The following is a 17,657-nucleotide window of genomic DNA, read 5'->3' on the forward strand; positions in this document are numbered from 1 at the left end:
TGCTTGTCAGAGTAAGTGCTCATTAAATGTAATTCTTATTATTATCACTGCACCTCCCCACCCCCCAGGACCTCATTGCTGACTTAAAGTATGAGCTGACGGGGAAGTTCGAACGGCTGATCGTGGGCCTGATGAGGCCACTTGCTTATAGTGATGCCAAAGAAATTAAAGATGCCATTTCGGTAAGAAACGTGGATGAATATGTGCATGTAAGGGATGGGGGTATGGTGATGGGAAGATCCCAGGCTCTACAGCAAACATCTGGTGAGCCCTGCACCCACCCAGCAGCTGTGTCTTGCTCCAAGAGGCAACTTGCCAAAACCCTACCTCAGAGCAGGCAGATGTGGACAGATGTCAGAGCAAAGCAAACCCCTCAGCCCAGACCCCCACACTAGGAGCTTGTAGTCCCAAATAAGTATCCAACATGCAATAGGCCAGGGACACACTAAAAGAGGCCCACAGGGTAAGGTCCTGGGCTTGGAGTGGTTGGAAGAGGCATCCCAGGAGATGAGAGGATCAAGTCAAGCCCCAGACCTGGAGAAGGTTGATGGATAGGAGTATGGAGGTCATTCTAGGCTGGGGGAAATGGCAGGAGAGGTTGTGGAGGTATTTTCAAGATAAGAGGAGAAGTTTAATCTGGATTGAGGCAGAGAGTTGCCCTCCAGGAAGAAGGGAGATATTAAAAAGCCCATAATCGGGGCTGGGGGTATAGATTAATTGGTAGAGTGCTTGCCTTGCTTGCACAAGGTCCTGGGTTCTAATCCCCAGCACCAAAAAAACAAAACAACAACAACAACAACAAAACCCCTTAATTGTGCCTAGCACTTCACCTCCTATAAGGTGATACTGTCTTTGCTACCAATGAGCTATCAATCATGAATTCGTTCCATAAACTGATACTCTTAGCTACAGTGAGAGAATATTGCCTTCTCAATCTCCCTTAGCATTTGGAAGAGCAACTAACATCATCTCCATTTTACAAATGAAAAAACTGAGGCCCAGAAAGATAAAATCTTGCTCTCGCTCTCTCTCAGATGTTTTAAGATTTTTATTTTGTATACAAAGAGCTAGCATGGTTCCTTTCATTGGGTAGATGTCTCGGATAATCCATTCAAGGAAGATCACTTAGACCAATTTAAAGAGTCCTCTCTCCTACTGACACCCTGGTGGCACATGTTGAGACCATATTTCCCAGTGTGAGTATAGCAGTTTGAAAGTTACAGCAAGAATGAGAGCCATGGTCAGCTTTCCACAGGTGACTCCAGTAGATGAGCTGGTGACCCATCTGGCTTTCAGGGGTACAACTAGGCCAAAAAGCAAAAGCAAGATCAAGTTTCTTAATGAGACATTCAAGAGCAAGCTGCCCAGAGTTGCAGGTCCAGAACCCAACTGGTGCCCAAGACCTGGGGTGGGAGCACCCTGAGTAGGGGTGTCCTACCACCCCTGCCCCTAACTCCTGTGTGCCTTTTATCCAGGGCATCGGCACTGATGAGAAGTGCCTCATTGAGATCTTGGCTTCCCGGACAAATGAGCAGATCCACCAACTGGTAGCAGCATACAAAGATGGTGAGATGGGCAGGAGGGGCCACTCGGGATCTTCAGATATGAAATGAAGATGATTTCAAGGGTGGGGACACTGAGACTATCCATCGCCTCTCTGATTCTTCCACCTACCCGTCCATCTTTCCAATGAGTCCCTGCTCTGTGGTGGGTAGACGAATGAGATAACAGAGAGACACAAACAAAAATGGGTAATCAAATAAACATGATAATAAACATTGGGGTTAAATGTTATGAAGGAAACAAATAAGAATCAGACTTTGACAGGGAGAACCCACTTCAGATAAGTCACCAGGGAAGCAATTGTGAGAAGAATGGAAAGACAGTCCTTTTGGCAGAGGGGACAGCAAGTCCAAAGGCCCTGAGGTAGAAAGCACTGGTAGCCAGATAAGGCTGGAAGAGGTAGAGGGCTGGGCAGCGTCATACAAGATCTTCAAGAGGGAAGTGATGTTTTATTCAGAGTCCAGTGACAAATAGGGGCTTTCAGACAGTTAATCTTGTCACTGTGGATTGGAAAGAACCAAAGAAAAGCGGTAGCCACTGTCCTTGAGAGATAATATTGTCCGCCGTCAGATGGTCCAACAGGGACAGAGAAGTAGATAGATTTCATGTCATGATGTCATAGTCCCAACAACTGCAGATACACTCTGGGTCTTGCCACGGTGGCCTGTAGATTGGATTTGGGATTTGAAACAAAACAGGTGATCATTTGTGGGGTAGCAAGGGACCTTTGTCCTGGATCCCTGAGGCCTCTGGATGAGGCTAGATCTCATGTTCCTTCCTGCAGCCTACGAGCGAGACCTGGAGTCTGACATCATCGGCGACACCTCTGGCCATTTCCAGAAGATGCTGGTGGTCCTGCTCCAGGTTAGTTAATCCATATGAGCCTCTGAGCCCCTCCCTGGTGCTCTCTCCCGGAGTCGGGCTGAGGACCATGGGCGCCTCCTTCAGGCTCCCAGACAAATGGCCCGCGAGGGGCTTTTGGGGGAAGGTCCTTCTCTTGTGCTCTGCCTTCCTCATTGCCCACCCTGCAACTGCCCCTAGCCTCTGGATCCCAAGACAGTTTCTCTGGCTCACCTGGGTATGGAATTGGGGACCCCCGGGGGGTGGGCCTGGACCCATCCTTCTGGATAGTACAGTGCCTTCAGAAGACCCACACGTCCTTGGCACATACTCCTGTCTTGTGACCAGTATTCTCCCTGTGAACTCCTTCCGCCCCTCTCTGGGCCTCCCTCTTGCCACTGCTCCTCCAACCATGGTACCTGCCCGGGATACCAGGAGGGACATGGTGCTGCAGGGCCACCTGCATCACATCACCCACCGCCAGGCTGTGCTACCTTCTCTGCTGCCCATGAAGCCCATCACAAGAGGACTCTAAGAAGGCCTCACACTGCTCTCCATGGCTGAACTCAGTCTACCATGTTGGATTTTTTTTAATTTTGTTTTCCCACATGTTTAAACACCAAAAAACTTTGAGATAATTGCTGACATTCAAAAATAGATTTTGCTCAGTAACCAGATTTCTAGATTCTTTGGATTAATAGAAAATTCTGGCAACATCAGGCCTTCAGTGACTGGAAAACGTGTCTCTCTTGCCTGCTTCACTGTGTCATTTATTTTCCTGGCACTCTGGGGACAGGCAAGGCAATGTCTCAAGTCCAGCTCCAAGGACCAAACCTTTCTGAAGCCTCATGTATAAATCAAGCCATTGCATCTGGGCACAGTGACACATTGTAATCCCAGCTACTTGGGAGGCTAAAGAAAAGGGATCACAGTTCAAGGCCAGCCTGAGCAACTTAATGAGACCCTGTCTGGAAAAAAAAAAGGAATTTAAGTAATAAAGGAGCTGTACTCAGTATTACAGTGCTTGCCTAGCCTGCGTGAGGTCCTAGGTTCAATCCCTCCTGCCACAGAAATAATAAATAGATAAATAAATAATAAACCAAGCCACCACTTTGTCCCTCTCTCCTCTTCTCTCTTCCCCTTCCCTCTTTTACATTAATTCTTCCTAATTCATCTCTTCCTGTTTCCATTACAACCTACACCTCATATTAACAGGATGGGGATTTATCAGTTGTGAGGAAGTGTGTGATCTTTGCCCCATTGCAAAGTTTATTTTTTGGGGGAGGAGATTCCCACTCCTGGATCTTGGAGTCAGGGATGTTGCCTCGTCACATCTAACTAGTGGCAGCAGTGTGGCACAGACTGCAGGCATGCCAGCTGTATCGCATGGTCAGTCCCAGAGAAAGCCCAGGGGGTTGAGACCGAGTATCACGGGGAGAGAGGATGGAGCACAGCCCTGGCCAGGCCAACTGCAGACCTCTGCCCACGTGCTCAAGGAGCTCAGTGTGGTTTGCCCTGGTCCTTTTGATTAGCTTCCTGCTTCTAAGCCTCCTCTATCAGATGGAGCAGAGGGCTCCACAGAGCAATAGAAGCACCAAGAGGATCTGATAATCTTTGCAGACTGCGAGCTCAGATCATGGGGCCCAAGTCCCAAATCCTCATTGCTAAGTTGGGTTAAGGTATGAGAGCTCCAGATAATAAAATGCAAATGCACAGCCCCTTTGCACCTGTGGTATCATTGTAGGGATATGTGGTGGGTAATGCCAGGTCCTATGGTCGGGGCTAAACAGAGCTCAGAGGCTGTCTTCAGAACTCTCCTGGAAGGGGCACCTGGAAGGACCGTGGTTATTCTTAGGACTCTCCTGTTTGGTCACAGCCTAGGAGAGGGGGCCCGTGATTCCCTACAGCATAGATGCTACTGTCTTGATCCACTGGTAGCTGCTGTTTCTCCAGACCTAGTCACTGCTCCTGGACATTTCTGGGCCACCGGGATTCCTCAGCCTTCCTCGTCTCCACCATCATCACCAGGTCCTTCTCCTGGCCCTGTCGTATTTGAAATCTATTTCTTGTCTCCCTATCCAGGGAACCAGGGAGGAGGACAATGTAGTAAGCGAGGACTTGGTACAACAGGATGTCCAGGTAAATGAGCCCTGATAGAGGTCCCCAAGGCATAGCAGAGGACCCTTGAGAGAGGGGAGAGGTTGGGAGCCCTGAAAAAGGCTGGAGGTGAAGCCATTTGTATCAAATACCTCAGTATTTGGCACTTTGTTGAAGAAAAGGTTTAAGTTGTCTTTCAAAGGTGCATAACGTGGAAAATTGCTAAGATGTATTTTGGAGGTTTCATTGTTTATTCATTTGTTTACTTCATGTTTTTTGAAATTAAACACGTACTCTGTGCTGGGCACTCTGCCAAGCATTGGGTAATCGCTAATGAACAAAATCAAACAGTACTGGGAGAGACAACTCATGTTGATCCCACAGACACTTCTCTATCAATATACCATAATGTCCAGTTGTTTTCAGCCCCTGCCTTATGTTGTTGTGACTATAGGGACAGGTAAAGAGAATGCTATGACATCATCCCTTCTTGTTGGGAGGGAAAGCAATGGTTAGGAGACAGATCTATGAGCAGATCATAATGCACAGAGCCTTGAAAAGGGGAAGAGAACCCTGCTAGAACATTAGGGAGTACTTTGAGAAAGAATGGGACATTTAATCTGGGACATGAGGTTGAATAGAACCTTCTCCAGAAAGGAAGGAAGAAAGAACTTGAGGTTTATGCAGAGGTCCAGAGGCCACTAGTTATTGGTATGGTTCTGAGTGGCCTGGCCAGTGTCTCCTCAGGTTTCTTCTCTGAGTTAAATCCCACCTCTTCCCCTTTAGGACCTGTTTGAGGCAGGGGAACTGAAATGGGGAACAGATGAGGCCCAGTTCATTTTCATCTTGGGAAATCGCAGCAAGCAGCATCTTCGGTTGGGTAAGCTCCAGAGAAGACCTACAGCTGCCCCCTACTGCAGCCTGTCCTTTGAGGTCCCTGTTTCTTCTCAGTGTTAGGGGGCACTCTCAGACATCCTGTCTCTGTCTCACTCAGTGTTTGATGAGTATCTGAAGACCACGGGGAAGCCAATCGAAGCTAGCATCCGAGCGGAGCTGTCCGGGGACTTTGAGAAGCTAATGCTGGCCGTGGGTAGGTCCTCATGTTGCATTTCCAGGGCCTTTGAGGGATTCTGGGATACCAGCCCAGGAATGAGGGAAGAGGGGAACTCTGTTATCAAGCTGAGAAAACCAGATGGGCCATGGATTCTAAAGGTGGAGCCAGGGCAGCTTGGCTGCAGGAAGCCAAGTTGAATCTCAGCTACTGACCTCCAATGCTGTAGAGGGAGAAAGCACTGAGCTTAGAGTTGGAATAATGGTGACCATGATCAGAGGCTTATGTGGAAGGTCTGCTATACCACACACCACACTGAGCAGGCACGGTCATTATCTCCATTTCACAGATGAGGAAACTGAGTCTCACAGAGACTCAGTCACATGCCAATGGGTAGTTTCATAATGAATTAGAGGTGCTCTGATGGTGGAATGCCAGGAGCTGACCAATCAATGGTGGAATTTAAATTCAAACCCAGGGCTTATAGCCAGGCATGGTGACACACACCCATAATCCCAGCAGTTCATGAGGCTGAGGCAAGAGGATTACAAGTTTGAAGCCAGCCTCAGCAACTTAGCAAAGCTCTAAGCAACTTAGTGAGACCCTGTCTCAAAATAAAAAATAAAAAGGGCTGGGGATGTGGCTCAGTGTCCATAGGCTAAATCCCTAGTACCAAAAGAAAAATCAGGGCTTCTTCCAAATTTTCTGTTGACCTAGGTGGGCAGGTAACTTAACCTGACTGGGCCTCACATCCTCCGTCTGTTAAATGGGAGCCTGACCCCAGTTATTTGTTAAATGCTGCCTGACCCAGTCATTTGCACGTTTGACATTCCAAGAGTCACAGCAGCTGAGTCAGCAGTAAGCTGTGTGTTCGCATTCTGTGGAGGAAGGCCTCATCTTCCCACCCAGAGCTGCCCTCTCCAGCCCTACGTGACATGACGTAGACAGGGTCAGGAACATGCTACCAGCAAGATCGGAAGTGATTCGGCTGCCAGTACCTTTCTGGTGTAGCAGAATCTAAAGATGCACCTTTTCCACCTCCACCCCAGACTCTACCCCCTGACCTGGCCTAGTTCCCTGTGAAACCTGAAAGGATGAGAAAGATGAAGTGGGCCTTTGAGATGGGCTACTGAGATTTCAACAGGCTCATTTCCTGGTTTCTTTACCCTCTGGGTTTGTGATAGAGGCAAATGGATTCAAGGTGCTCTGGGGCTAAGAGCTATCAGGAGCCAGGGTTCTTCCCACCTCTGAACTAGGTGACTCCTAAGATACAGAAACCTAGAAGGGCTCAGGCGCCATCCCCTCTGTGTTCCAAGGTGGCTGAAATAACTCTCCCTCTTCCTCCCTTTTCCAGTAAAATGCGTCCGCAGCACCCCGGAGTATTTTGCTGAAAGGCTCTTCAAGGCCATGAAGGTATGTGGGGAGTTTATATGAACCAGGCTGGGGGGGTGCGGGGCTCTGCTCACCCCTCACAGGACTGTTGGGACTCTGGCAAGTCTTTGATGTCCACTGGCCAAAGAGAGCCCTCAGGGATTGGCCATGGGCCTCACCTTGGTGATGGCACTCTGTCCCAGGTGAGCTCTGGAGCCTGGGACACTGAGTGCTTACACATCCTGCGGTGGGTATACCTGCCCCGACCTCATGATCAGTCATATAGTAAGTATGGTGGCAGACGACACCCAATCTATCCAGCTGTGTGTGGGGGTCAGCAGCCCACACTTTTAAAAACTAGTGATTAACCAGAATGTTTCTATGCAATGTGCATGGGTAAGAACACTTCAAAACACTTCGGGAAACACTGTGACGTATCTGCCAACACTCCTTATGACCCAGCAGGTCCCCTTTGGCTGAGTTCTTGAGAACAGTATTTCACAGGTTTTTACACATAGGACAGAGAAACTGAGGCTCTTTCCATGGCACACCAGAGTGAGTGAATGCAGTCATTGGCTGCCAGAGGCCCAAGGCCCAGGAGCTCAGGCTTTCCTGGCTCTTCTTGGCCATCCCAGAAGGGAAACGACTACCCATCTTGCTCTGTCTGCCAGTGTGCCATAGTGAGGTTGGGCAGCTGAGTTCTGGAGAGATGTTTGCCTGTACACCTGCTCCTAAGAATGCTCGTGACATTATCATCTGTAGGAAAAAATGGGCAGCAACCCCATGTCCACCCAGAGGAGCATGGAAACATAAATACACAGTAGTATTTTTACAAAGTTCCAAAATGTGCGCATCTAAGTATTGCTTAGAGTTGCAATATTATAAAAATTATAAGGAAAATCAAGGATGAAAATGACATTTTCAGACAGAAGACAAGGTTTATAAAAAGCAAGAAGGGACACTCAGGGACCTTCAGAGGGAACGTCAATGTCTGCCTCTTTTATTCTTTACTGGCAACTAAACTGGGGGCTATCAGCACCACAACCTTCTCTCAAGGCCCCGTTACTTGACCCTGCTTGTCTTCCAGGGCCTGGGGACTCGCGACAACACCCTGATCCGCATCATGGTCACCCGCAGTGAGCTGGACATGCTGGACATTCGGGAGATCTTCCGGACCAAGTATGAGAAGTCCCTCTACAGCATGATCAAGGTCAGCAGACCTCATGGGGGTGCAGAGGGGAGCAGAGAGCTTTCTTCCAAGACAGAGGGCTTGGGAACCACTACCAGGAGAAAAGGCACCATCCGAGAAAGCTGGGGGTCTCTTGGAAGTTCCAGGAGCCTGTGTCTTAGGACTCAAGTGTCAGGAGTGCTTGTGAGAAGTGAGGCTGAAAAGGAAGGCAGAGCTGGATCATGGAGGGCACATGATTTGATTTAAGGATAAGGACTGTGAGTCACCCACCCCCACCCCCGCCCCGGGGCAGGGGAATGCACATTCTGCTGGAAGATGGGACCCATTGAAGAATAAATGAGAGTTAACTGAGGAACCCCCCTGGTCATGGGCCAGACAGAGATGCTTGTGAGGTGTCCAGCCTCTTTTTCACAAGACAGACATAAAATTAGGGAGGCTTTCCTTTTTTTTTTTTTTTTTTTTTAAGTGAAGTTTTTTGGTGACAGGGCAAGAGATCTCACTTGTGTTCCTAAGGTATGTTTCCAAATTTTGTGCAAAGATAAACCAGTAACTTCTCATAGCCTTTAATATTTTGAAGTTTATTAAGAAACCTCAAGCAGGATATAGAATATGCCATTTATTATTGATACGTGTTGTTTGACTTTTAGCATTTCCCAATGTTTTTTTTTTTTAAGAGAGAGTGAGAGAGGGGAGAGAGAGAGGAGAGAGAGAATTTTTAATATTTATTTTTTTAGTTCTCGGTGGACACAACATCTCTGTTGGTATGTGGTGCTGAGGATCGAACCCGGGCCGCACGCATGCCAGGCGAGCGCGCTACCGCTTGAGCCACATCCCCAGCCCGCATTTCCCAATGTTTTCGTTCATGGAGCCTGAGTTCCATGGAATATTTCCCTTAGAAGGGCTGGGCTAGGGACTCTGGTGGCAGTGGTGTGCTGAGGCTCTCTCATGCTGGCATCTGGCAGCGAGAATTCTCCATTTTGGGAATTATTTACACCACAGAAATTGGCAAATACCTTTTTTCCTTCCTACTTTTCTTCCTTTCTTTTCCCCCCTGAGAGCCTGTTGTTAAATATTGACCAGCCCACCCTGTTAGGTGGTCCAGGACACCTCCACACTCATTTGCTGTGAATGTGTGTGCAGCCCTCCACTCTTCTGGGCTATGCAGAACCTTGGCTTCTGTCTGAGAAGAACCCAGGGCTGGGTGAGAGGTCACCTTTATTTCTCTTTCTTCCCAGAATGACACCTCTGGCGAGTACAAGAAGGCTCTGCTAAAACTGTGCGGGGGAGATGATGAGTAAGTGGCTTCTTGGGTCAGGCCGGAGGGAGTGGCCTGGGACTCTCCTGGCTTTCATACCGATGGATGGATTGATGTGCTGGGGCTCCCTCTGAGCCAGGAGCACCATGCTGGCGAAAGGTGGCCTCTGTTGACAGCTATTGTGTTTGTGGGTCTGTGGGAGTGTCTGTGTGTCTGAACATGAGTGTGTTCTCTCATACATGGAGATGTCTCTTGTGAACAAGTTCTTGTGAACTTGGAAGGTCAAGGTGGAGTTTGGACCAAGAATATGGGGGTCCAGCCAGGTGCAGTGGTACACACCTGTCATCCTAACCACTTGGGAGACTGAGACAGGAAGATTGTAAGTTCCAGGCCAGCTGTGGCAACTTTGCAAGTCCCTGTCTCAAAATAAAAAGGGCTGGGATGTAGCTTAGTGGTAGAGCACTTTCCTTGATGTGCAAGGCCTGGGTTCAATCCCTAGCACCTCAAAATGAAAAAGAAGAAAGAGAACATGAGGGTCCAGGCCCTACTACTTTGTAGCTGCTTCTCAGTTACATCGTGTGTTTTATAGGGAGAAATACAAGCTCCTGCTCTGCCTACTCATTGATTAGGATGTTTGTATCAAGTGCCTTCTGTTCAGCCCTGTGGGGAAGCTCCCATTGAAGCCAACAGTGTAGCAGGGGATGCGGACCAGTATGCCAACATGGTCGGCCCTGCAATGGGGGAGAAGTATAGGCGCCATGTACATGAAAGACATAGGTGCACTGACCCTAAACTGTGAATGCTCCTCAGAGATGATGGGGCAGAGACCCAAGGAGGAAGGTGAAGAGGAACAGCCAAGTAAAAGGAGGGAGAGTGTTTGGGGTGGAAGAACTCACAAGTAGAAAGACCTGGAGACAAGGATGGACCACCTGGTTTGTCATATAACTGAGGTCACAGTTACATGGTGCTTGAAGAAAGAAACAAAGCAGAGACGTGGGCCGGGCCTGGGATTCTTCCTGTCATGTTAAATTGGGCCATGGCTTGATGAATTTGTAGAAAGGGAATTGTGGGTGCTCTGATTTCTCTTCTCTGAGGTCTTCAAGAATCAATTAAAGAATCAGGTGAGGTGGTGCACACTTGTAATCCCAGCAATTTGGGAAGTTGAAGCAGGAGGACGGCAAACTCAAGGCCAGCCTAGACAACACAGTGAGACTTTGTCTCAAAATAAAAATAAAAAGGGCTGGGGGCATAGCTCAGTGATAGAAAACCCTTGGGTTCAAGCCCTAGTACCCACCACACCCTACCCCAAAAGGATCCATTAAGGGAGGGAGGGATACAAGAGCCTCCTGCTAACTTTGGTAAGTGCCATAGAGGCTGCCGATTCAAGGGGATACATCGGTACTTTGCAGGAGATGTAGGGACAACGTCATCCTGGGTCCAGTAGCCAGGCTTCTCAGGCATACACACCGTATCCCACTCCTTGGCCTTTGAGAGGGTTTGAGACAGAAGTCACTCATGTTATTAAGAAGAAAGGGGAGGCCCAAGGATTGGAGAAGTCCTTCCCCACTTGGACCTGAGGCCAAGAAGGCTTCTGGGAGAAGCCAGTGTTTCAGGGAGCTGGAGGACAGCTCAAGAGAGGATGGAAGATGCTCAGGAACAAGGGAAGGGCTCTGGGTAATGAGTGAAGCCAGGCTGAAGAGAAAGGAAAGCCACAGGTGTGTGTGTTGGTAAGTGTATATGCGTGTGCATGTGCGTGTGTGTGTGTGTGTGTGTGTGTGTGTGTTGTGTATGGAGCATTACCCATAATGACATTCCCTCCTTCCCCCCCTCAACCCCCCTCAACCCCCTCCATTCCAGTGCTGCTGGCCAGTTCTTCCCGGAGGCAGCGCAGGTGGCCTATCAGATGTGGGAACTTAGTGCAGTGTCCCGAGTAGAGGTCAGACCCTCCCCACCTCCTGCTTGACCACCAGCTTCCACTCTTCCGCTTGCACCTTCCTGCTGCTCTGGTTGGCACCCAGCTGCCCCCTGGCGGCCAACCTGAGACAGATTCTCACAACTGCAGCTTCCTTTTCTCCCCTGGAGTGATGAATTGCTGGGGGGACCTTCTGGAGGGGGCTCCTGATTCCTGCATTAACTTCTAACACACTGGGGAGTATTCTGGCCCACTCACTGCTAACAGGGCTTGCTCAAGAGGAGACCTGGCTGGTTCCAGGGGGTTCCTGTTTCATCCTGGGTCCAGTAGCCAGTAGCCTGTTTCATCCCAGGCATACACACTGAGATCCCTGGGGGCACTGAAGGAATCGAGGCTGTGCTCCTGAGCATTCTCAGACCTGGGGCCCACAAAGGACAGGGATGAAATGTTTCACAGAAGCACTTCGGACAAACCATTCCAGAGGCCAGTAATACTTGGCCCACACAACAATTTGGAGCCTTGGATTCTACAAGTCACTGTCTGGCATACTTTGGGCAAGTACCCACCTGTTTCTGAGCCTCTATTTTTGCATCTTCAAAATGAAGGGTTAGTCATGGCCATCTTGGTGACTTAAGGGCTCTTGAGCTCTGATGTTCTTGTTGTAAGGCAAGAACTATTAATGTAAATGATCTTAAGTTAAACAAGAAATGAACTTAGTCTGGCAGAGTGGAGGACCCTCAGGATGATAAGTGACACTGAACCCCACACAGTGGGAGAGCAATTCCTCTTCAGTTCCATCGATCTTTCTGATTATGTCAAAGAAATAGTCTAAGCTTGGTGCCAAATGAGTCTCAGCACTCATTGACTATCCTTTTTCACAGAGCAAAGGGCCAAGTGTAGTGTCACATGCCTGTAATCCCAGCGATCCAGGAGGCTGAGACAAGAGGACCCCAAGCTCCAGGCCAGTCTCAGCAACTTAGCAAGACCCTGTTTCAAAATATGAAAAATAAAAAGGGCCAGGAATATAACTCAGGAGTAAAACACCCTTGGGTTCAACCCCCCAGTACCAAAAGAAAAAAAGAGCGAAGAGAGCTGGCTCTGAGTTCAGAGCTTTTGGCAAGCAATGACATCTTGTGAAATTTGGTCATAGTTAACATTGTTGGTTTTTGTTTTTATTACATTTTCATGGGTTATCGGCTTTTATAGCGTATGATACTTCCTAATTCGTTATAGTAATATAATTTTTTTCAACCATTAATTCATTTAACAAGTATCTTTTGATGCCTATTATGAGTCAGGCACTATTGTGGGCACAAGAGAGTATATACAAGGACAAAATAGGGAAAAAAATTATCTTTGTCCTTTAAATGTATTCAAATGCACTTCAAACGAATGGGTTGGGTCTTAGTAGCTCAGTGGTAGAACATGTGTATAGCATGTGGAGACCCTGGGCTCCACCCCCAGCACCAAAAATAAAAACAAAAACAGATATGTCTAAGTAAAACAGAAAAGAAGTTGACTCAGGAAAAATATTAAGACTATCACAGGGAATATGCAAATGTAGAAACTAGTGTGAAGGTCACTTGGGGGTGACTGAAATTTGGGAAACTCTGTTATAATATTCAGAACACTTTGGCTGCCTTTTTAGGGGCAGTGACTCTAACGGGCAACAGGGCCCTAGAGACAGGGTGGCATTCTGAAGGATTGGGGGGCCCAAATGGAGTACGCTGTCCCAGGAAACTGGGACAGGGTGAGTCCTATAGCAGAAGCCGACTCCTTTTCCCTGACCAGCTCTTGCCCTGCTCCAGGCCTGAGACCACCTCTCTCCTTTGTCCCTCTCAGCTCTGGCTCAGGGTCTGTCTGCTGTGCCTTTCCCCTGCCTCTTTTCCCCAAGCTGCTTGGTTTGGAGCTCACGGGGAAGGCTCCCCCTTCGCATGCTCCTCTCTGGCCTGGCTCCCGAGCCTCTAGACAATTGCTCAGGCTCTTTCTGCTTCTCACAGCTTAAGGGAACCGTGCACCCAGCAGGTGACTTCAACCCTGATGCAGATGCCAAAGCCCTGAGGAAAGCCATGAAGGGACTTGGTAAGGAGCACATGAGGGCAGGGTTGGCCTCTGGGGCAGCAGTATGGCAGGTTTAGCAATGGGCTGGGCAGGACCCAGGGATGGGACATCCAGCTACTGTCTGCATAATGAGGAGGCCAGGTCTTCACCCTCCTGGGAGCCTCCTGGCTCCTTCATTGGGGAAAGGAAGGGCACGAGAGGGCTTATAAGGAACTTGGCAGGCGTCTTTCCTGGAGACCAAGGTGCCCTCCAGGGCCTTAGGTGCAATATACTGGTGTGAAAGAAAGTATTAGGTCATAAAGCCTGGATTTGTGCTGTGGCTTTGCTGCTGACTCACGGTGTGACTTAGTCCTAAGTCCTTTAACTGTTCTGGGTAAAATGAGGGCGATGACCCAGTAGCTGAGAAACCCAGTCCTGGGATGAGAGCGCCCCCTGCTGGTCAGCTCTTCTAGGCTAGCATTTGCTTGTTGTGGAAGAAGCCCCACAGCACCCAGCTGGACCTGTGCTCAAGAAAACCCAGCTGGGGACAGAGAGTCAGGGCTTTGGCTTCCATCACCTTTTCTCCTCGCTGTTCAACAGCAACTCCCAGTAGGCTTTAGGGAAAGTCCACTCTTCCAGGGCCTCATTTCTATTTGTCTCATGGGAATAATATCTATCATGCATATCTAGGTCTGTAAGATGATAGATGTAAAAATGAGTCCTGTGCCAGATCTGAGGTTGATGGCACTGTCTGAGCCAAGATTAGAACCAGAGTCCCTGACTCCCAACCCAATGCTCTCTCCCCTCGTAGGTATCCCTTTTTCTCAACCAGTGACTTGACAGAAGGAAGCTGGGAGGGAACCAGGGGAAGTCAGTGGCCTGAGCCAAAGGCAAAGGGCCTGCAGGGGCTCAGGAGCACATGACTGCCTGGCCAGATTTCTACCCAGATGGGGACCATCACTGGGGGGACATGGAGAAGCTGAGTCATAGGCCTTCCTCTGAGGCATGTGGCTTTGATGATTCAGGAACCGATGAGGACACCATCATTGATATCATCACTCACCGTAGCAATGCCCAGCGCCAGCAGATCCGGCAGACCTTCAAGTCTCACTTTGGCCGGGTAAGGGCCTCCCCGCATCCACGCAGCTCCCCTTTGAAGCTCATCCCCTCACAGCCAGCTCTGCACTGTTGGGCACAAATATCTTCATGGCAATAGGAACCTCGTGTGATTAGATGATCTTGGAATGTCTCCAGTACTGGGTTCAGGCTGCGACAGACATACCTCTTGGCTCCCCCAGTTCCTTGCTATTAGTGACACTTGTGCGAGATGGCACAGTAGAGGCAGAAGCTCAGCATGGGTCCCCGATCAGGGATATGAGTGTTTTCAGATGGTGCTTTGGGGGACTTGTAGTTCCTCTGTGCAGAGAGAGAGAGCTGGCTTCAAAGCCCCAAGGCTGAGTGTCAGTGATTATCGCACCTTGGTGGCACCTGGCTTAGGCTGATGAGTTTCCCCCAAGATGGAAATGATGTCCTGCAGCATTGCCTCCCAGGAGAGCAGGTCTGCTTCTTGGTTCTTTTCCTCCCACTCTCTTTAACTTCATCTGAATAATAAATGCAAGCCTGGTGCATTGGTTCATGCCTGTGATCCTAGTGATTCTGGAGGCTGAGGCAGAGAATCGCAAGTTTAAGGCCAGCTCCAGCAACTTAGCAAGACCCTTTTTCAAAATAAAAATTAAAACAGCCTGGGGGTGTAGCTCAGTGGTAGAGCTCCCCTGGGTTCAATCCCCAGAACCAAAAAAAATAAAATAAAACACAAAATAGGGCAAGGGATGTGGCTCAGTGATTGAATGCCCCTGAATTCAATCCCAGATACTACCCCCCCCAAAAAAATATAGATATAATATATAAAATTCAACATCAGCAAGACAGACAGACTCCTGTGACTTTCCCACAGGGAGATCCTGTTTCCTCATTTCCTATCTTCTCCCTGTCCTGGTAACGAGTGAGCAAGTTTTGATGTTGTATGACCTTGGCCCTGCCCTTTGTAGGACTTAATGGCTGACCTGAAGTCTGAGATCTCTGGAGACCTGGCGAGGCTGATTCTCGGGCTCATGATGCCACCAGCCCATTATGATGCCAAACAGTTGAAGAAGGCCATGGAGGTATAGTGTGGGCACCAGTCTCTGCTGGTTCCAGTGGGGCACAGAGGTCAGGACAGTGGCCAAGATCGTCTTTGCCTGGATGTTCTAGGGAGCTGGCACGGATGAAAAGGCTCTGATCGAAATCCTGGCCACTCGGAACAATGATGAAATCCGGGCCATCAATGAGGCCTACAAGGAGGGTAAGTCTGGGGAACTGGGCCTAATGCTGCTGGGAGGCAGGCGGAAGAAAAGCCAGGGCCCTCTGCTCTCAACCTCAGCCTCAACTCCACCCACAGCTTGAGCCTATCTCCTTTCTCTCAATTCACGAGGCTTGGATAAGCCCCTTGGGTGTGCCCAGCCCTGTGTCTGGAGAAAGACAGAGGTGTCCCAGTAGGACAAAGGCCTGGCAGTAGAAGAAGGTTTGGAAGAAGTTGAGAAGAGAGAGCTTCCCAGCCCACTAAAGAGAGCGAGAGAGACTTCATGGTGTGTGGCCTGAGCAGCTGTCCAGGGCCCACACTCAGCAGGGTCTTCTGCTTAAATGCACGCTCTGCTATTGCTATCTTCAAATTCTTAGTGCTTAAACAAGTGGCCTCTTATTTTCATTATGAAAAGTCGCAGACAGTTTTTCTCTTATAAACAGTTTATAGTAGAATTTTTGAGTAGGGGAGTGACATGGTCACAGTTGTGCTCTTGGGTCTAGATAGAGGTTTTAAGGGAGAGAGGTGAGATACTATGAGACCTCAACCAGCATGTAAGCAGAAGGATGCAGAGGAGGTGAGGGTTGATAGGAATACCAGTTGTCTTACAAAATCAGCAGAAGGATGACTGGATGCCCCCGAGAGTTGACTACACACCCCTTCATTCCCACCTCTCCTTGCTAACAACTGCCCTAGCCCAAGTTTGAGCTTTTTGGCCAGCAGGTGCCCACACCCCCTTTCTCTGTCTCAGACTATCACAAGTCCCTGGAGGATGCCCTGAGCTCAGACACATCCGGCCACTTTAAGAGGATCCTCATTTCTCTGGCCACGGTGAGTGCATTCATGGGGCCTGGGAGGAGGGGAAGCATGACTGAGTGCGAGAGAGGAGTCTCCCCTCTTGACTTCTCAGTGTCTCACCACCTACCCTTGTTGTTCACTTCTCAAAGCTGGCTTGGTGCCACCTTCTCCAGGCAGCCCTCTTTGATGGCCATCAGCATGGCTTTTGGACTCCCAGCTCATAGAACAAGACAACATGGGTGACCTCCTCCTGTGATGTTACCCAGGAGCTTCTTCCACCATCTCTTGAATGCCTCATAACCCAAGTATCAGGCCTCATCCACAAATATTGAGAGCTCACTGTGTCAGGCATGGCTCTAAGTGCCACCACCACCTATCCTAGAAGGCAGGATTATTGTCCCTGTGTTACAGATAAGGAAAGGAATTTGGGAAGATGGAACTGGGGGTGCTGAGGGACAGGATGGGTGCATGTGTAGGGACTGATTTTCTCAATGGTCTTGTTGCAGGGAAACCGTGAGGAAGGAGGAGAAGACCGGGACCAGGCCCGGGAAGATGCCCAGGTGAGACCCCAGGCCACCATTAGCTGGGCTCTTCTGAGAAGCCTCTCCAAGTGACGTCAGGCCAGGCCGTGGCAGTCTGGAAGTGGGGTAGACTCCTGCAGAGGTGTCGCCGATTTGATTGGTGGATTCTTAGACTCTGGGCCCTTCTAATTCCACCCTTTAGAACTGAGACTTTAAGATTTTCAGAATGAGATTTGGCGGTAGATGCTAGTCTTCCTGGCATTTCCTATGTGAGCAGTAGGTTCCTCGGAATGGGAAGGGATGTACAGATGACCCAGGTCAAACCTTTCAAGTTACAGTTGAAAAACAGAGGCCAGAATGGGTGAATGTCTTCTGGAGAAAGTCACACAGCAAACCAGTGGCCCAGGTAGAATTGACCTAGAGGGAGCAGGCTTGGGATCTTGCTGGGAAAGAGGACTTATTATCTATCAAATGGGGCTGAGGTTGAAGAGAGTGTCCTGGGAGAAGCCCAGGGCTGGCAACTCTGTTATGCTCCGTGCATTCTGTTGTGTCTGAGCATGTATCCAGAGTGGTACATGCTCAGCAATACTCAGTAAGTATTTGTTGAATGATTATGGGGGAGGGTTTCACCAGGATCTCTTAGCCTCTCAGCTGCTGCCCAGATTCTTAGGCCAGGAAGCTT

The 17,657-nt window shown here is 49.1% G+C and overlaps 1 protein-coding gene across 2 annotated transcripts in view; it reads left to right on the forward strand.

Annotated features, from left to right (window-relative positions):
* Positions 1–17,657, forward strand: part of ANXA6 (annexin A6) — a 51,857-nt gene that overhangs the window by 19,109 nt on the left and 15,091 nt on the right. For both annotated transcript variants that reach the window (XM_081268992.1, XM_081268991.1), the window contains exons 5-20: positions 69–182; positions 1,476–1,566; positions 2,348–2,427; positions 4,486–4,542; positions 5,287–5,380; positions 5,495–5,590; positions 6,906–6,964; positions 8,010–8,132; positions 9,347–9,405; positions 11,224–11,302; positions 13,279–13,360; positions 14,344–14,438; positions 15,367–15,480; positions 15,569–15,659; positions 16,408–16,487; positions 16,961–17,014. In XM_081268992.1, the coding sequence (XP_081125118.1) occupies positions 69–182; positions 1,476–1,566; positions 2,348–2,427; positions 4,486–4,542; positions 5,287–5,380; positions 5,495–5,590; positions 6,906–6,964; positions 8,010–8,132; positions 9,347–9,405; positions 11,224–11,302; positions 13,279–13,360; positions 14,344–14,438; positions 15,367–15,480; positions 15,569–15,659; positions 16,408–16,487; positions 16,961–17,014 (1,368 nt within the window). The remainder of the gene's footprint in view (positions 1–68; positions 183–1,475; positions 1,567–2,347; positions 2,428–4,485; positions 4,543–5,286; positions 5,381–5,494; positions 5,591–6,905; positions 6,965–8,009; positions 8,133–9,346; positions 9,406–11,223; positions 11,303–13,278; positions 13,361–14,343; positions 14,439–15,366; positions 15,481–15,568; positions 15,660–16,407; positions 16,488–16,960; positions 17,015–17,657) is intronic.

The sequence above is a fragment of the Spermophilus citellus genome, assembly GCF_964194105.1.
Source record: "Spermophilus citellus genome assembly, chromosome: 1".
NCBI classification, from domain to species: Eukaryota; Metazoa; Chordata; class Mammalia; order Rodentia; family Sciuridae; genus Spermophilus; species Spermophilus citellus.